Source organism: Silurus meridionalis, chromosome 16 (genome assembly GCF_014805685.1).
Source record: "Silurus meridionalis isolate SWU-2019-XX chromosome 16, ASM1480568v1, whole genome shotgun sequence".
Taxonomy (NCBI): domain Eukaryota; kingdom Metazoa; phylum Chordata; class Actinopteri; order Siluriformes; family Siluridae; genus Silurus; species Silurus meridionalis.
The window spans coordinates 2,893,450-2,909,680 of record NC_060899.1 but is presented as its reverse complement, the minus strand read 5'-3'; the positions used below and the strand labels follow the sequence as shown (position 1 = coordinate 2,909,680).

At 36.1% G+C, this 16,231-nt stretch overlaps 1 protein-coding gene across 1 annotated transcript; it reads left to right on the top strand.

Annotated features, from left to right (window-relative positions):
* The first annotated feature begins 927 nt into the window (after positions 1-927).
* Positions 928-10,433, top strand: LOC124398680 (cadherin-like protein 26). Its single transcript, XM_046868929.1, has 11 exons — positions 928-1,144; positions 1,600-1,741; positions 2,900-3,072; positions 4,172-4,303; positions 4,617-4,799; positions 4,951-5,252; positions 5,675-5,817; positions 6,655-6,879; positions 7,147-7,368; positions 9,405-9,517; positions 9,761-10,433. Exons 1-11 carry the CDS (start codon positions 1,040-1,042, stop codon positions 9,773-9,775), a joined length of 1,755 nt encoding a protein of 584 aa, XP_046724885.1. The 5' UTR covers positions 928-1,039; the 3' UTR covers positions 9,776-10,433.
* Positions 10,434-16,231: the final 5,798 nt, after the last annotated feature.

Sequence of the window (16,231 nt, the reverse complement as noted above, 5' to 3'; positions counted from 1 at the left end):
ACTTTTAGGGTGAACTTTTTGGTTCAGAGCAAAGAAAAATCAGAAGGAAGAAATCATGGATCATTGAGTCGTTCATAATAGAGGAAGAAAACCCTGGACCTTTCCGTATATACTTGGCACAGTGAGTATATTGTCTCGGAAATCAGCATGTATGCAGTATATACTGTACAGTGATCATTTAATGTAATGTAATTATATAAATTAAATCTCTCACCTCTCAAAAATTATGCCAGCTGAAAAAAAATTATTTTATTACCAGTATAATTGGTAAAGAGTGATAAATATATAAAATACCCACAAGCACAGGCTCTTTTAAAACATAGTTATATATAAACACTAATCCGATTATATTAGTGCATATATTATATATGTATATATAGTATATCTTCTTCTTTTGGCTGCTCCCATTAGGGGGCGCCACAGCGGATCATCCGTCTCCATACCCCCCTGTCCTCTACATCTGCCTCTTTCACCCCAACTACCTGCATGTCTTCCCTCACCACATCCATAAACCAGGAAGGAGGAAAAGAGGAAGACCAAGGAGGAGGTTTATGGATGTGGTGAGAGAAGACATGCAGGTGGTTGGTTTAAAAAAAACAGATGTAGAGGACAGAGTGGTATGGAGACCAATGTGGTGACCAATAACGGGAGCAGCCAAAAAAGAAGAAGAAGAAGAAATAGAACAAAAAGAGGCTACAGGGACTTTTTCCATTCTAATCCAGATTTGCATGGAAATGTACCTAATAAAGTTGATGTTGCTTTCATAACTGCTTGTCAGCTTCTATTTGGTTTCTAGATATACCACAATCTCCTAAATATATGCATTTTTTATTCCACCTCTTTAGTTTAGTTTAGTCTGAATTTTTCGCTTGCTAGTATCGTTTACAGTTCGCCTACAATCCTGCTGGAATTGACCACAAAGTGATCGACTACAGTATAAAGCTACAATTTTAACACTAAATATTTTGGTTTCTTGGGTGCGCTTTTGTTTCAGGTCAACCTCGAGCAAGAGCATTTGTTAAAGTTCTACCTCAGAGGCATGGGTGTTGATGAGGAGCCTAAAGACGTACTGGAGATTGACCATAGCACTGGCGAAATTTTTGTGCATAAGAAGATCGACTATGAGATGTATCCGTATCTCTCGGTACTCTCGTTACATTGATCATTTAACATCATTTATTTATTTTACTGTTATATAAGTAAGAGGTTCATCACAAGAATAGATGGTACATGCTCTACATTCAGAGATAGTGTGTAAGTGAAAGGAACGAGGCCAATGAGGAAACAACAGTTTCTAGCTGATACAATGCAAGTGATTGATATTACAATAAATATAGTTTTCCAGGCAAAACAAAGTAAACAAATATAAACTTTGAAATCCAGTTGATCTTAAATAAATTAAGATCTACATTATAATGAAACATACAGAACAGAGACATAAAAATCAACATCAGGGTGGAAACAGTAACATCAAACTAACACAGTGTGAAGCAAATAAATCAACGTTACATTTTTTTATTAATTGTATCATATTTATTATATTTATTCTCGTAATACTTCTTTAAATACAGATGTATAATATCTATATTTGTATTAAAGCTCAGGTTTGAAGCGAGGGATAGAAAACACAACGTGGACACGGAACTCGGTATTGAAATCAGGATCCTGGATATTAACGATCACGCGCCGGTTTTTAGTAACAACCACTACGAGACGAATGTTGATGAATCTGCACTTCAAGGTGATTTTACACTACATGCAAAATAAATTCATTTTCACTACTAATTTACCACATAATATTACCATAATATCCGTATAAACATTATTGAACATATTTTGTATAATTGTATATAATTAATAGTACAATATATTACAGGGAGAATAACTTTTGATGGAATTTGTACTTGCTGTTTACCGTAATTTCCGGACTATTAAGCGCACACAAATATAACCTGCACCCACTGAATTTGACTAAGATTTTTATTTTGAACATAAATACGCCGCACCTGTGTATAAGCCGCACCTGTCTATAAGCCATCTACACTGAAACTAATGAACTTTACACAGGCTTTAATGAAAGACAGTGTCTGTTACACGGCTTGTATCTAAACAGTAGCCGACCAAGAAAGTCATTGTTCACTGTCTTCCTCCTTCCTTTCACAACAATTTCTCTCGAGAGTTTATCTTTTGGCATCGTCGTGCGTTTAAAAATTACCATCGGTGAATCATTTCTCCCGATGCTGTGCAGCTCAGAACACAGGTGAAGTGCGTTTTTTCATGCCCGGTTGTTTTCAGCGTGACGAATGATTCGCATTTCCTGTAGACAGTCCGAGTGAGCGGCAGGTCAAACATCAGAGGAACCTCATCCATATTTATGATGTGGTGCGGCCCGTTTCAGTGGGAGCGCATCTGATTTAATATAAAGAGTTTCATTGGTTCACCTGAACCCGTTCTGCAATTTCATTGGTCTAATGTTATGGCGCTCAGTTTTTTGGCTTGAGGTTTGTGAGACCGGGAAAAACCCATAAATAAGCGCCTTATAGTTCGGAAAATACGGTGCGTTTATTCGGTTTCACTAATAAATGGCCAAGTGTGTTTAAAATGTAGTCAATTTGTTATATTTTTTGTATTTTTAATACAAATACCTATTCTTTTTATAAATATTTATTTAAAATAATAAATAGTCTCTATTTTCTATGTATAAAACATTAATAAACATTATTCTGTAGATGCGTTTATAGCATTTAAATGTGAACCAAATGATGAATTGAGTGTGCGGGAAATATTCCTGAGGCTACAATACAATAATTCATTTTCATGATTTAATATTATGGGCTTTAAGGAATATAAAAAAAAAACATGACAAACTGTGCCAATGTTGTTTTGTTCTATAATACAGGCGAAACTGTTACAAGAGTTTTCGCTTCAGATGATGACGACTCGAATTCAGCCAATGGGATCTTCACATTCACACTCGTCTCAGTCACACCAGAAACAGATAATGTGGAATTTTACATCACACAGAACCACAACATAGGAAGTATTTCCTTTACAGGCTGCTTGGACTATGAGGTAAACATTGTTGCTTGTGGTATTTTATTATTAATCTATTCAAACCAGATTTCTTCTATATTAACTGAAAGTCTGGCTCTTGACTTGAGTGCACCAGACTACACTGTTCGGTATTGTCAGGTTCGGGGCTCACAATGGGTTCGACTGCATGAGAGTCAGGAGCTCTTGCAGTCTTCCACTGGGAGGTGTGTGATCCTAAATGTAGAGACAAACTAAGAAATAAGAAAAAAACAAAAATAAAAAAAACAGTTTTATTTAAATAATTAAAAAACACAAAATGAAAAAATAAAAAATGCAGTATCCAAAAATATAATATCCAAAAAACTCAAAATACTATATATATATATATATATATATATATATATATATATATATATATATATATATATATTATCCAATAATACAGCAAAATAGGCAAAGAAAGAAAAAACAAAAAAAAGGGTAAAAATCTAAAACTCCTCAGGAACTTACCTTGTGGAGGAGACAAACAAAACAAAGCTAAAAACAAACTCGGATACAAAGACATACTAACAACTCAAAAATGGGGAGGATACTCAGGAAAACAGCCCATATAACATCAATTAACAAACAACAAAGAGGCACAAAAGTGGCACTTAAATACACAACAGGCAAAACTCAATAGGACAACAATAGGACAACGAGGGAAACTCTCTGGTGACATCTGGTGGGGAAAAACAGGAAATATAAAAAAAGCAAAAATGCTAGCTAGAAAAATGAGAGATACCTCCAGAGAAGTAGGCCTTGGAGTCAGTGAAAGGGCACCCTCTGGTGGTGAAGACTGTAAAATTGGTATTTATAAGTTTTTTCATTTATGCAATCTAATGAAATTTAATTTTTTTACCCCAAATCGACCTGAAACGCTAAACGACACTGTCGCATTAAAGCCAAGTTTCCCCCTGAAATTAGTGTGTTAATGTGTGCTAATAATTTGATAATTATATCTTATGTAATTGTAAAATGTTTTAATAATTGCTTATTCGATAATACATTTCATTTATTTTAACATATTATTCATGGTAATATAACATTAAATAAAACAAAAGTCAATAAAATCCAATTTAACCAATTATTTTTCCAGAAAGCACAGAAATATACCCTCCTGATCGAAGCCAAAGATTATGGAGACAAAATACAGCTGTCCAGCACGACCACAGTGGTCCTAAACATCGTGGACAAAAACAATCACCGTCCGGAAATCATCGGTCAAACAGTGAGTACTGTTGATTATTACAATAAATGTTCATGAAGCAAAGCGACTTCTCGTGACATAGAACATTGCTTATTTTGACCAGGTAGAAATGTAGAAAAGTGAAAGATTTGTAGCATCAAGTAAAAACGCTAAACTAGTTTTATTGTCCAAACCATAAACAGAGCTCTGAAAATCCATTAAATGTCTAAATGCAGTACCATTACAAACGTTCAATATTTTAGACTTTATGAAATGTTCTACAATGAACCATTGGAAAAATGGTACATGTCCAGTGCTCGATGATGATGTAATATTACATTTGTACGCTCTCCAGGGTCCTGGAAGGGTAAAAGAACTAGAGACTGGTGTGGAAGTTCTTCGCTTGCAGATCAGTGACAAAGACAATCCACAATCACTAGCCTACAAAGCTAAGTTTAGTCTTCACGGAGATCCGGAAAACTATTTCGAAATCCACACCGACCACAACACTAATGAAGGAATTTTGAAAGTTGTAAAGGTATATAACTCCATCAAATATATTTTCTGAAATTCTGTAAAAAATAAATCAATGAAAAATGCATACAATTATTAAATAATTGCTGAGGTCCAATCACACATTTTTATTTTTACACCTCAAACTCTGTTTGCTTTCTTCACTATTTAAACAGGCGATGGATTATGAGATCCAAACTTCAAGAAATGTGTCCATCACTGTGCAAAACGAGGAGATCTATTTCTCCTGCAAGGTGAAAACCCGGACTTCGAATGGATTATGGGATTTGGAAAGTCGAGAAGAACCTGGCATGAGTGCACCTTACACAGTGAGCATTGCTGTTGAGGACACCAATGAGCCTCCAGAATTTGTAGCACCTGTTATACAGATAGTGGTCCAAGAGAACACATACATAAAAACCCCCTTGAAAACCCTTACAGCCGTAGACCCGGATAGGAATTATAAAAACTCATTTCAGTAAGTATAACTGGTTATGTGTTTTTATTAGCTAATATGTTTAATTCTGCTTATTGCTAAAAGAAAGCAGTAGAAACCATGTCAGTTCAGAAAGAAACAAAAAAAAGTTTTTTGAAAAGACTAAATCATATTATTAATGTATTTTTATAGGTCGATTATAAGCTTTGCCACTGTCATTATTACAGAAATTGTCTAAACAATGTAATGGTCTATCGCATACTGGACAGGTCAGGATTGTGTTTTCCGGTGTTTTTTTGTTATTGCATTTTACTCACCAGCAACTTGATCAACTTTAATCATAAACAATTTTACACATTTAATTACTTAGAATACAAATATTCAAAAGTCTCTCTCTCTCTCTCTCTCTCTCTCTCTCTCTCTCTCACTCACTCACTCACTCACTCACTCATTCTCTTTTCCAGCTTCATTAAAGGAGAAGATAAAGACAACTGGGTGAATGTAGATCCAGAATCTGGAGAGGTTACTATGGCCAAAATAGTGGACAGAGAATCACCATATGTTAAAGACAATACTTACAATGTTACTGTGTACGTTGTTGATGATGGTAAGACACACTACATGCGATTCCTATAATGTTCTGAAAGATCGCTTGCTTACTTACTATAACCATGAAAGTGGCTTCAGTTGCAAAAGGCAAATTTTTCTACTTCTTCTTATTCATCTTCTTTCAGCTGCTCCCATTAGGGGTCACCACAGTGGGTATCTGTCTGCATATCACTCTGTCCTCTACATGTGTCTCTTTCAAAACAACCACCTGCATGTTTTTCCTCACCACCTCCACAAACCACCTCCAAGACCTTCCTCTTTTCCCTCTGCCTGGTGCCTCCATCCTCAGCATTCTTCTACCTCATGTCCTTCCTCTGCACATGACCAAACCCAAGCCCAGTTACACCTTTCTCACCTTGTCTTCAAAATGTCCTATTATAATGATAATTATTTATTTATTTTTTATTTGTTTATTTATTTATTTATTTATTTATTTAAAATTAAATACATTTATTTTAAATTATTAAAAATGATTCATTCTAAAATACCAAAATTTGTCTTTCATCGACCCATTTTGGTATTTTAAAATTAATAAAAAAATAAAATATTAATAATAATAATAATAATAATAATTTATTTATTTATTGGGTTTTACCAAGTATATATATATATATATATATATATATATATATATATATATATATATATATATATATATATACTTGGTAAAACCCCAATAAATAAAAATCAAACAGTGACAAAAGTGAATAGTTTGCTATTTATTCTTTGTTAAAACAGAACAAAAGACTTTTTTTTTCTTTTTCTTGCAGTCGTTTCTTTGAAGCATTGGTAGATTTACTTAAAACATTTTCTTCTACTCTCCCCTGACAACTAGATCAACCTCCAAAGACAGGAACAGGGACACTGGTCATCTATGTAAGTGATCAGAACGATAATGTACCACTTTTGAAAGTGAACACAGTAAGCATGTGTTTATCCGAGAAGGAAACCATGACACCGATCACCGCTGTAGATCAGGACCTGCCACCCTACAGTGCACCATTTCACTACAAGCTACTGGGTGATGTTGAGGGAAAATGGAGGATTGATCCAGAATATGGTACTGTTACTCTAAACTAAACCTTACTCACGTGTTAGAGTCTCATGCTAAATTATTCAGACCCAAACCAATGTACCAGTAATTTCATATTAATGAATTACAATAGTGCACTGAAATTTAATTCTGTTCAACACTTGAAATTAAAATGAAATATTACAACGTGATACTGTTTTTTTTTTTACTGTTTTGTTGGGATTTTTTTTTTGGGGGGGTAGAAAAAAATTACCTCACTGAAATATCTCGCTCTGTTTATATATCTCATTTCAGGGACGACTGTGAGCCTTATCCGAGAAAAAACAGTCTATTCAGGCCATTATGAGATTCAATTTAAAATATTGGACAACCAGGGCTTTGGTTTGGTCCAAAACCTGTCTGTCACTGTGTGTAACTGCACCATCACACCCGACTGCCACGTTCGAAGGTCATTCACGGCTCGACCGAGTCTTAGCGCAATGGGGATTATACTTCTTGCTTTTCTGGTTTTAATAGGTAAGGCTGATTTTCAGAAACAATACTGATACAACTAAAGTGCATGTGTGTCTGTGTATGCTTTCATCTCAAGGATGCAGGGAAGAGGTAAAGCAGGCAGAGTTCAGAAACTCTTTTCTAAAAATGCAGCTTAAACATAAAAAAAATACCATAATTTCCAGACTATAAAGCGCACCCATATATAAGCCGCACCACTAAATTTTACAAATATTTTTATTTTTAACATAATATTTTGGGAATAGCATGCCACTGCATTTTCCGGTATTACTGCGTGTGTTCAAGACAGAGGAATATGTCCTTAATATTTTCAGATGCTCATTTCTAAGTTTCTTTGACTAACCCGTAACGCTGTTGCCAAGAATAATAAAAAAGCACGAGTTTTGGAAACCTGTCTGTGCTTATATGATTTCTGTTGTAACTGAACTTAGTGAGCTCTCCCTTCACCCAGTTTAAACGCGTTACAACGGCTTGTATCTAAACAGTAGCCGACCAAGAAAGTCATTGTTCACTGTCTTCCTCCTTCCTTTCACAACTATTTCTCTCAGGAGTTTATCTTTTGGCATCGTCATGCGTTAAAAAAAAAAAAAAGTTTTTTCTCCCGATGCCGTGCAGCTCAGAACACAGGTGAGGTATGTTTTTTCGTTTCAGTTTGGAAATTTAATTGGTCTAATGTTATGGGGTTCAGTTTTTTGGCTTGAAGTTTGTGAAACCGGGAAAAACCCAGGAAAAATCCATAAATTAGCCGCTTCATTGTTTAAGCCGCGGGGTTCAAAACGTGGGAAAAAAGTAGCGGCTTATAGTCCGGAAAATACGGTATCTAAAAAAAGCTTTAAAATGAAGTATCTTGAGAAAAGCATTATTTTGAATGTTAGATATAGTACTTAGATACCACTGCAAATTGGCAATAAAATATAGGAACAACATTAAAATGATAATGAAAATATAAATATGGTGTATGTAAGTAATATACCAGTGATGGTTCGTGCATCTCACACCCAGGCCTTTAGCAGTGCCCTTTCTAAATCAATCATTATTATAGAGTAATGCAGTATCACAGAGTGCTGCATCACAGAGAGGAATCTCATGCAGCAGGAATGAATGCCGTTACTAAAGCAAGCGATATTAACCTCATAAAATGACTCTGGGTTTTCCCTTGATTTTGGGGTGATTTTGTGTTTTTGTAGAAATTCTATGAAACAGAAAATGCAAAAGTATAACAGCTTCTGCAGTTTGCTACAGATGCAGCTTGCGAGGTCGGACTTGCGTGCTCTCTGACCATCCAATCAATGAATGTGAAAATTCAGACATGACTAAATGCCTGCTAGGGGGCCTCAGAGTGGCTGGCCTTACAATCTGATTAGTTTGAAACTCTAACATAAAATTACCCATGGTGGCGCTGTTACTTGCAGCAGCACACCTGAGAGAAAAGCTATGAAATGAGGAGAATAGACTAGTGGAAGTAATTAAATACGTATTAATAATAATATATATATATATAGCCAAAAGTATTGGGTCACCTGGCTTGGTATGGTCCCTATTTGCTCTTATAATTCCCTCCACAGTTCTGGGAAGATGTTCCTCTAGACTTTGGAGTGTGCTTATGAATATCCATGTTCATCAGCCACAACGGTGTTATGAAAGGCAGGTACTGATGTAGGTGAGGAGACCTGGGGTGCAGTCAGCGTTTACATTCATCCCAAAGGTGTTCAGCAGGGATGAGATCAGAGCTCTATAGCAGGCCACTCAAGATCTTTCTCTCTAAAGCATGTACACCAGATCTTCAAGAAGCTCACTTTGTGCACAGGGGCATCGCCATGCTGGAACAGGTTTGGGTTTCCAAGTTCAAGTGAATGCTAAATTTTATTATAACGTCATCTAAAGAACCACAGATAGCAGGAAAGTTCAGGTGACCCAATACTTTTGCCAATATAGTGTATGTATGTATATATATATATATATATATATATATATAATCATCTCTAACCCTCTTTCACTGATAAAACTAAAAATTCACTAAAAACTTTTTTGTTCAACAGTGACCCCACTAATGGCATTCTCCCAAAGAAAAAAAGTAATCTTTCAGTACGATGGTGCTCCAGATGGGACTCTCATGAAATCAAACATCGAGATGCCTGGCACAGACTGTAAGGTAAATGTAAGCTCTTAAGAAAAGGTGTCATGGGTTCTTCAAGAGATCTTTTTCTTGAGGATTTCTCACGTTTTGAAAGGGTTTCATTTCAAAACTCTCGAAATATGAAATACGTTTTTTTGCAAGTATTTTATGGGTTTTAACTGAAGAATGATTGCATTTCTGGAATCTTTCCAGAATGTACATTATGGTTTATAATGTTTGTACAGTGTGACTCAACAAGTTTCTTTTCTTTTTGTAAAGGTTTTCTTACTCTAAAATCACATGTAAAATAACTCATGTGGACGTGAGCAAAGCAGAGCAGCATGTGGACGCACAAAAGCATTTCCAAACAACATTAAATGCTTTACAATGTATGTACTGACTCTTCGTATTGATATTGCATGGAACTGTATTTACTCCATAGTTTTATATATGCAATATGGAACATATTCTTAATATATAATGCATGAAAACGAAAAACATTTTCATTACTGTGATTAACTTTGCTGTCATGTAGCTAGCCACTTTATCTCTACGTACATGTAAGCTAATAAAATGGTGACATTATGACTGATACTTAATAAGATGATATTTAACAATCAAAGCCCCGAATGTGTTCAATTCTACTGTTATGAAATAATTTTGAGCCGCCATAATGAAGAAGTCTGCTTTACAACTTGTGGCTACGGTGCTACATTGTGTCATTAGCATGTTAGCATGCTTATAGCTAATGATATCGGATACTGACAGCGAAGTAGAGGGAAGGAAAAAAAATCTAATATTATGTGGAAAATCTGTATTGAAGGAAAATATTTTTTGCTAGTATTATCGTGGGTAATATGATGCTGTGAATATTTATGTAACAAACAAATGTAATTTTTTTTTATGTTTCTTGTTATTTGTTTAATAAAAATGCCATTGATTGGCAAATTCATTTTTTTTTTCTTCACAATAAAAAAACAAAACAAAAAACAACACACCCACACACAGATCGGATTCATTTGGCCAGACTTCGGTCCCCACATGTATCAGTGAGCCTATGGTAGGTTAATGGAAGGTTGAAACCACTGTATATCAGGAAGACCCACAAATCTTTTCAACATCAATCAAACCCGTAGACTTTTCCAATTTCAAGAACCGACTGCTTATTTGTTGACTAAATAATTCCACCCAATTACATGTGCCTCTATAATAATATCAATATTATTCACTTCACCTCTCAGGGTTATTAACAAATATTCAACAATATTCAAGTGTGAAAAACATTTTTTGTTCTGGCCTAGCGAGGGTGGGCGTTAATTTTACAACAAGGTCTTCAGTGGAGAACCAATCCACCTCCTAATACCATTATTATGACCCCACAGTTACAGAAACCATCAGTATTATAGAGAAGCGCAGTAGAACCGAGCGCTGCATAACACACAGGAATCTTCTAGCATTAGAATGACTGTTATTACTAAAGCAAGAAACCCGATAAACACAATTCAAATCGTCTCCTTTCACTGTAGCCACAACTGCACCTCCCACATACATCATCTCTAGCAGAAGCATCGATATTAACCTCATAATATGACCCCAGGTTTCCCTGCATTTTCATGCATTTTTTTTTTCCATGCTTTACGCTTTTCCTGGGGATTCGAAATGAAGGCAAAGTGTGTATTTTTGTGCAAAATTTGACACCTAAAGAAAAGTGTAAACCTTTTTTCAAAAAAGCTTAACAACTGTTTTTACACCAGCTTAACACAATTTCCAGCTTTTATTAAAAAGTCTGTTATGTGAATGTCCTTGTAAGTGTATCTGCAATAAAAATCTCTTCTCCTCTGTCACTCGTTTTGGAATGCAAAAACAGATACTGAATCCACACCGATATATTTCAGTTTGTGTAGTTCGCTACAGATGCGGTTTGTGAGCACTGACTAGTGTCCTCTCCATCCAATCCAAAGGATGTAAAAATGCTGACATGATTGGACGCCTTCTAGTGGGCCTTGGGGTGACCAAATTGCAGTCTGATTGGTTGAGCAACAGAGTTTGTGTTTAAAAAAGCCTGCAGGTGCTGATGGCCTTATGTCAGATACTTTTAACCCTGGCAACATGTGATGTGATGGCTGAAATCTGATTGGATAGAAACTCCAATGTAAACAGACACTCAAGTGCTCTGTGGCAAGTAGAAACACTATGAAATGAAGGGAATATAGTGTTTGTAATAATTTAATGCATATGGACAAAAACATGTTGAAATGAAAGTCAGTGATTCTGACACTTTCTGACCCTGATGGCTTACCACTCTCTGTGGTATAAACAGTAAACACTGTATGAACAATTATGATTTTGATTTGAACGTTGTGTATGAAATTGAACATAGACTGACAAAGAGCCAAGCCCTCTGAGCCCACATTCTTTTTCACGCTGTGCTTGAATTAAATTCTGCTTTATTTGAAGGTTGTTTCGAATACAACTATCGGACAAATATAAAAATGAAAAAAGTTTTAAAATGAATGTTTTCGTTTTCTCTGTTGTACCACACTGGAGAAAAAAAAAACAAGCTGAAAAATGTCAAGCTATTGATGTAAAGAAGTGAATTTGTTCATTTGGTCAAAAGAAGCCTCCTGAACATGAAAAATACACATAAGAGCCATATCATGCTAAGAAATAGACTGCAAGAAAAGAATTTGGAGACCAGCCAGTGTAAACACATTCGTTGCCCAACCTATGTTGCTTGCAGATCAATAACAGAAAAGTGAAAAAAAGCACAGTGTTGCCAAGACTAGCAACTGTTTTGGTTTACTCACGCATTCAAAAATAAAAGAACAAATAATAAGTGTATGGTAAAACGCAATTAACATCCTCTTTACAGACTGCAGAACGAGCTGGAGACAAGTTTAAATATGTCTGGGCATGCAGTGCAGTAAAAACACTTTGTTGTTGTTGTTTTTATTCCAAAAGACTCTCATGCAAAATGCGAATTCTTTTTTTATTATTATTCGAGAATAATTTGGCATGCCTTCAATCCATTAAATGCAATTGACCTGGCTTTAAATTCAGTGCTACTGATCACTAACAACCATATTTGCAATAACGATTTATTTCTAAATGCAACGTTCGAATAAACGTTTGTGAACCGTGTGTCGATACAATGAACTTGTCAGACATTTTGCTCTCATTGATCAGATCATTTCAAACACTAACCGATGGAAACTTTTCACAGTCAAAGTCAGCCACTTGCACAACTCTCACTTTTCTGTCTTTTGATGACCCCAAAATGTGACCAACCCGAAAACTGATGCAAAAACAGTACTGATCAGACAGTGTTATATGTGCTGTATGAAAATCATGGGTGTTGTGAAAACCTGACAGAAACCATAATCTTTAACTAACAGAAGCATCGGAAAAGCCTGGGGGGAAAGAGCAGTGCAGTCATCTGTCTGAACATGGACACAAAATAGATTTCATAAGCAGTAAATTTGAAGTGAAAACTTTTCCAGTGAAGTCATGGTGTGATACAGGAGAGGAAGGCATTCTCAAGAACCAACCCTACAGGTTTTTTTTTTCATCACCGCCACGCCTTGCATTGTCCCTGCTTTTTTTTTTATCAAGGTCTTCTGTAGATACCCGCATGTTTTTACACCTTCAAACACAAGAAACTTCATCACAACATGCTGTTCCAGGGATGCACTAACACTGTTGTCAGACATCTTGCTAAACGGTCTCTGGACTGGCCCGCGACATGTGAAAAAGGAAACACTAGCCACTTACTACTGCTTATAGTACCGCCATGCTAGCATTCGTTTTTTACCTGTAAAATTATAAGTCCCAGTTTGACTTGAATGGACCCTGTATGTAATACAGTGGAACCGCGATACTCGTGACCTTGACACTTGCGGCCTCGATAGTTGGCAACATTTCATTTGGAACCGGACCGGGGGCGGTGGCGGGAAGGTTCTGAGTAACATTTTAAAAGAGTTTGTACTAATAAGTTACATACAAATGTTTAAAAAACTTTTAATATTGTATTATTTATTTAAAGTAGTAAATAAAACATTTATGACAAGTAATTCACAATTTTTGATGAGTTTTGATGAGGGGTAATAGAAAATAAAACTCACGAGTATCGAGGTTGCACCGTATATACTTACTTACTTACTTACTTACCTACTTACTTACTTACTTACGATAGCTAGACAGATAGCTAGACAGATAGCTAGATAGATAGATAGACAGACAGATAGATAGATAGATAGATAGATAGATAGATAGATAGATAGATAGATAGATAGATAGATAGACAGACAGACAGACAGACAGACAGACAGACAGACAGACAGACAGACAGACAGACAGACAGATACACTGGCGATCAAAATTAGAGAACAATTTATTCTGAATTAATGTTATTTTCACTGCTCAACAGTTGAAGGAGTTTTTGTCCTGTCTATACCATGCTACCAGAACACCTTTTCCACAAAATAACTAAGGCATTAAAAAAAAAAACATTATTTTTCAGAAAACACGCTGATCAAAATTAGAGAACAACAATGACTGTAGCATGGAAAAAGATTACAACAAAATTTTCTGAAGGTTACAACAGTCAGCAATTAGAAGGAAGTGTACAGGCCTCTGCTCTGAATGACTTCAGCACATCTGCGGCCACAGGACAGCACTAGTCTCTCACACTGCTCTGGTGTGATTTTGGTCCACTCTTCTTCCAGTCTCCTCCACAGTTCGGTGACTGTAGTGGGTTTCTTGGCCATAACTTTGTCACCAAGGATTTTCCAGAGGTTCTCTATTGGGTTGAGATCAGGACTGTGCAGGCCATGTCTTATTTCAATGTTTTCAGTTTCAAGGAACTGCTTTACCTGTTGTGCTGTGTGACATGGAGCGTTGTCCTGCATGAACACTGCGGGCTGATTGGGTGATGAACGCAGGGAAGAAACCATATGCTGTTGAGGAAGGTTCTGATAAACATTTGCATTCACTCTGCCATGTAGCTGTATAAGAGGCCCAACTCCTGCTGCAGAAAACATGCCCCAAACCATGACACTTTCTCCTCCACTTTTCACTGACTTCTTTACACACTTTGGGTTCAGTCTTTCTCCAGTTTGTCACCGAACATAATGTTTCCCATCGGATCCAAATAAATTAAACTTGCTTTCATCACTGAAGTGAACTTTGGACCAGTTCTCCTCTGTCCACACAACATGCTCCTCAGCAAAGCTTATTCTAGCCTTTTTGATTCTTTCTGCTAATGAGAGGTTTGGTCACTGCAGAGTGGGCTTTCAGTCCAAATGCTCTTAAACGTCGAGACACTGTATGACGAGACAGATCCTTACCCTGTTCAGCGCTGAACTAGTGAGCAATTCCAGCTGCAGTGTGGAAACTATTGCCCATTGAGATCCTCCGCACTATTCTGTCCTCTCTTGTATTTGTCTTCCGTGGACGACTAGCCTTCTTGGCGGACTCGAATGAGTTTGTGATGTTGTAATGATTCAATATTCTTGAAATCACAGATTTGGAACGACCAACTTGTCTTGTTATGGCTGATAGGGTCATCCCTTTGGTCTTCATCTGGACAACCTGCTGCCGGAGGCTTTCAGTAACTTCAGCACGGCCGCCAGTTAAATAGGGGTTGACAGATACTCAAGGAAATTAGCACCAGGTGCCAGATTAACAACAATAACTGGGGGGTATCTGAAAGTGTTCTCTAATTTTGATCATTGTGTTTTCTGGAAAATAATGTTTTTTAAATGCCTTAGTTATTTTGTGGAAAAGGTGTTCTGGTAGCATGGTATAGACAGGACAAAAACTCCCTCAACTGTTGAGCAGTGAAGATGACATTATTTCAGAATTGTTCAATTGTTTATAAATTGTTCTCTAATTTTGATCTCCAGTGTAGATAAACAAATCTCTTCCTCTAAATATAAAATAAAAGTAAATAATCCACCTTAACAGCCCCTAGAATTCACAGAGTTAATGAGCAACTCAAGAACTTTGTGGATGGATTTGGACTGTAATTAATATCAACAGTCTACTACAATGGCTAAGGACCTCAGTTTGCATGAACAGTTCTGCATTCTGCGGTTCCGGAGCTCCCTTTCATTCTGGTTCCTCTCAAGGTGTCTCCCTCATGAAGTCTCCGGGGAATTTGTCCTTGTCACAGGCGCCACTGGCTCACTTATTATAGATAAACCTATAAACTTGTAATATATTTTTGTATCTCTTATAACAAATCCCTGCTCTGATTGTTTAAAGCATCATACAAATAACACTCAATCGAGTTGAATTAAATAATGCATTAATGTTGAAGAATTAAGCTCTAAAAGCCATGCAGAACCCAACCTAAGCTGAGTGTCTACTAAATTACAGTAAAGTACAATTAAGTTCTCAGGCAATACATGCCTTATCAAGCTCCACAATCACTGCATATTTGAGACACACAGAAACAGAAAGTTTGACAAGGTGTGGACTAATGGGTGAGATTTTTATGCATGCTTACCATTTTTTTGTAAAAAAAAAAAAAATCAGATATATGGCCATATATGAACATATAAATTAAATGATATTTAATAGATGTGAACATATTCATACTTCTACCAAATGAGTGGTTGGGGACCACTAATATATAGGATACATATACTTTATTATATTGTGTAACACCATTTATGATACATTAAAGTACAACATAATATAGGAGATACCTGTTGTTGAGTTATAGAATTAGTCCTTATGTCAAAACAA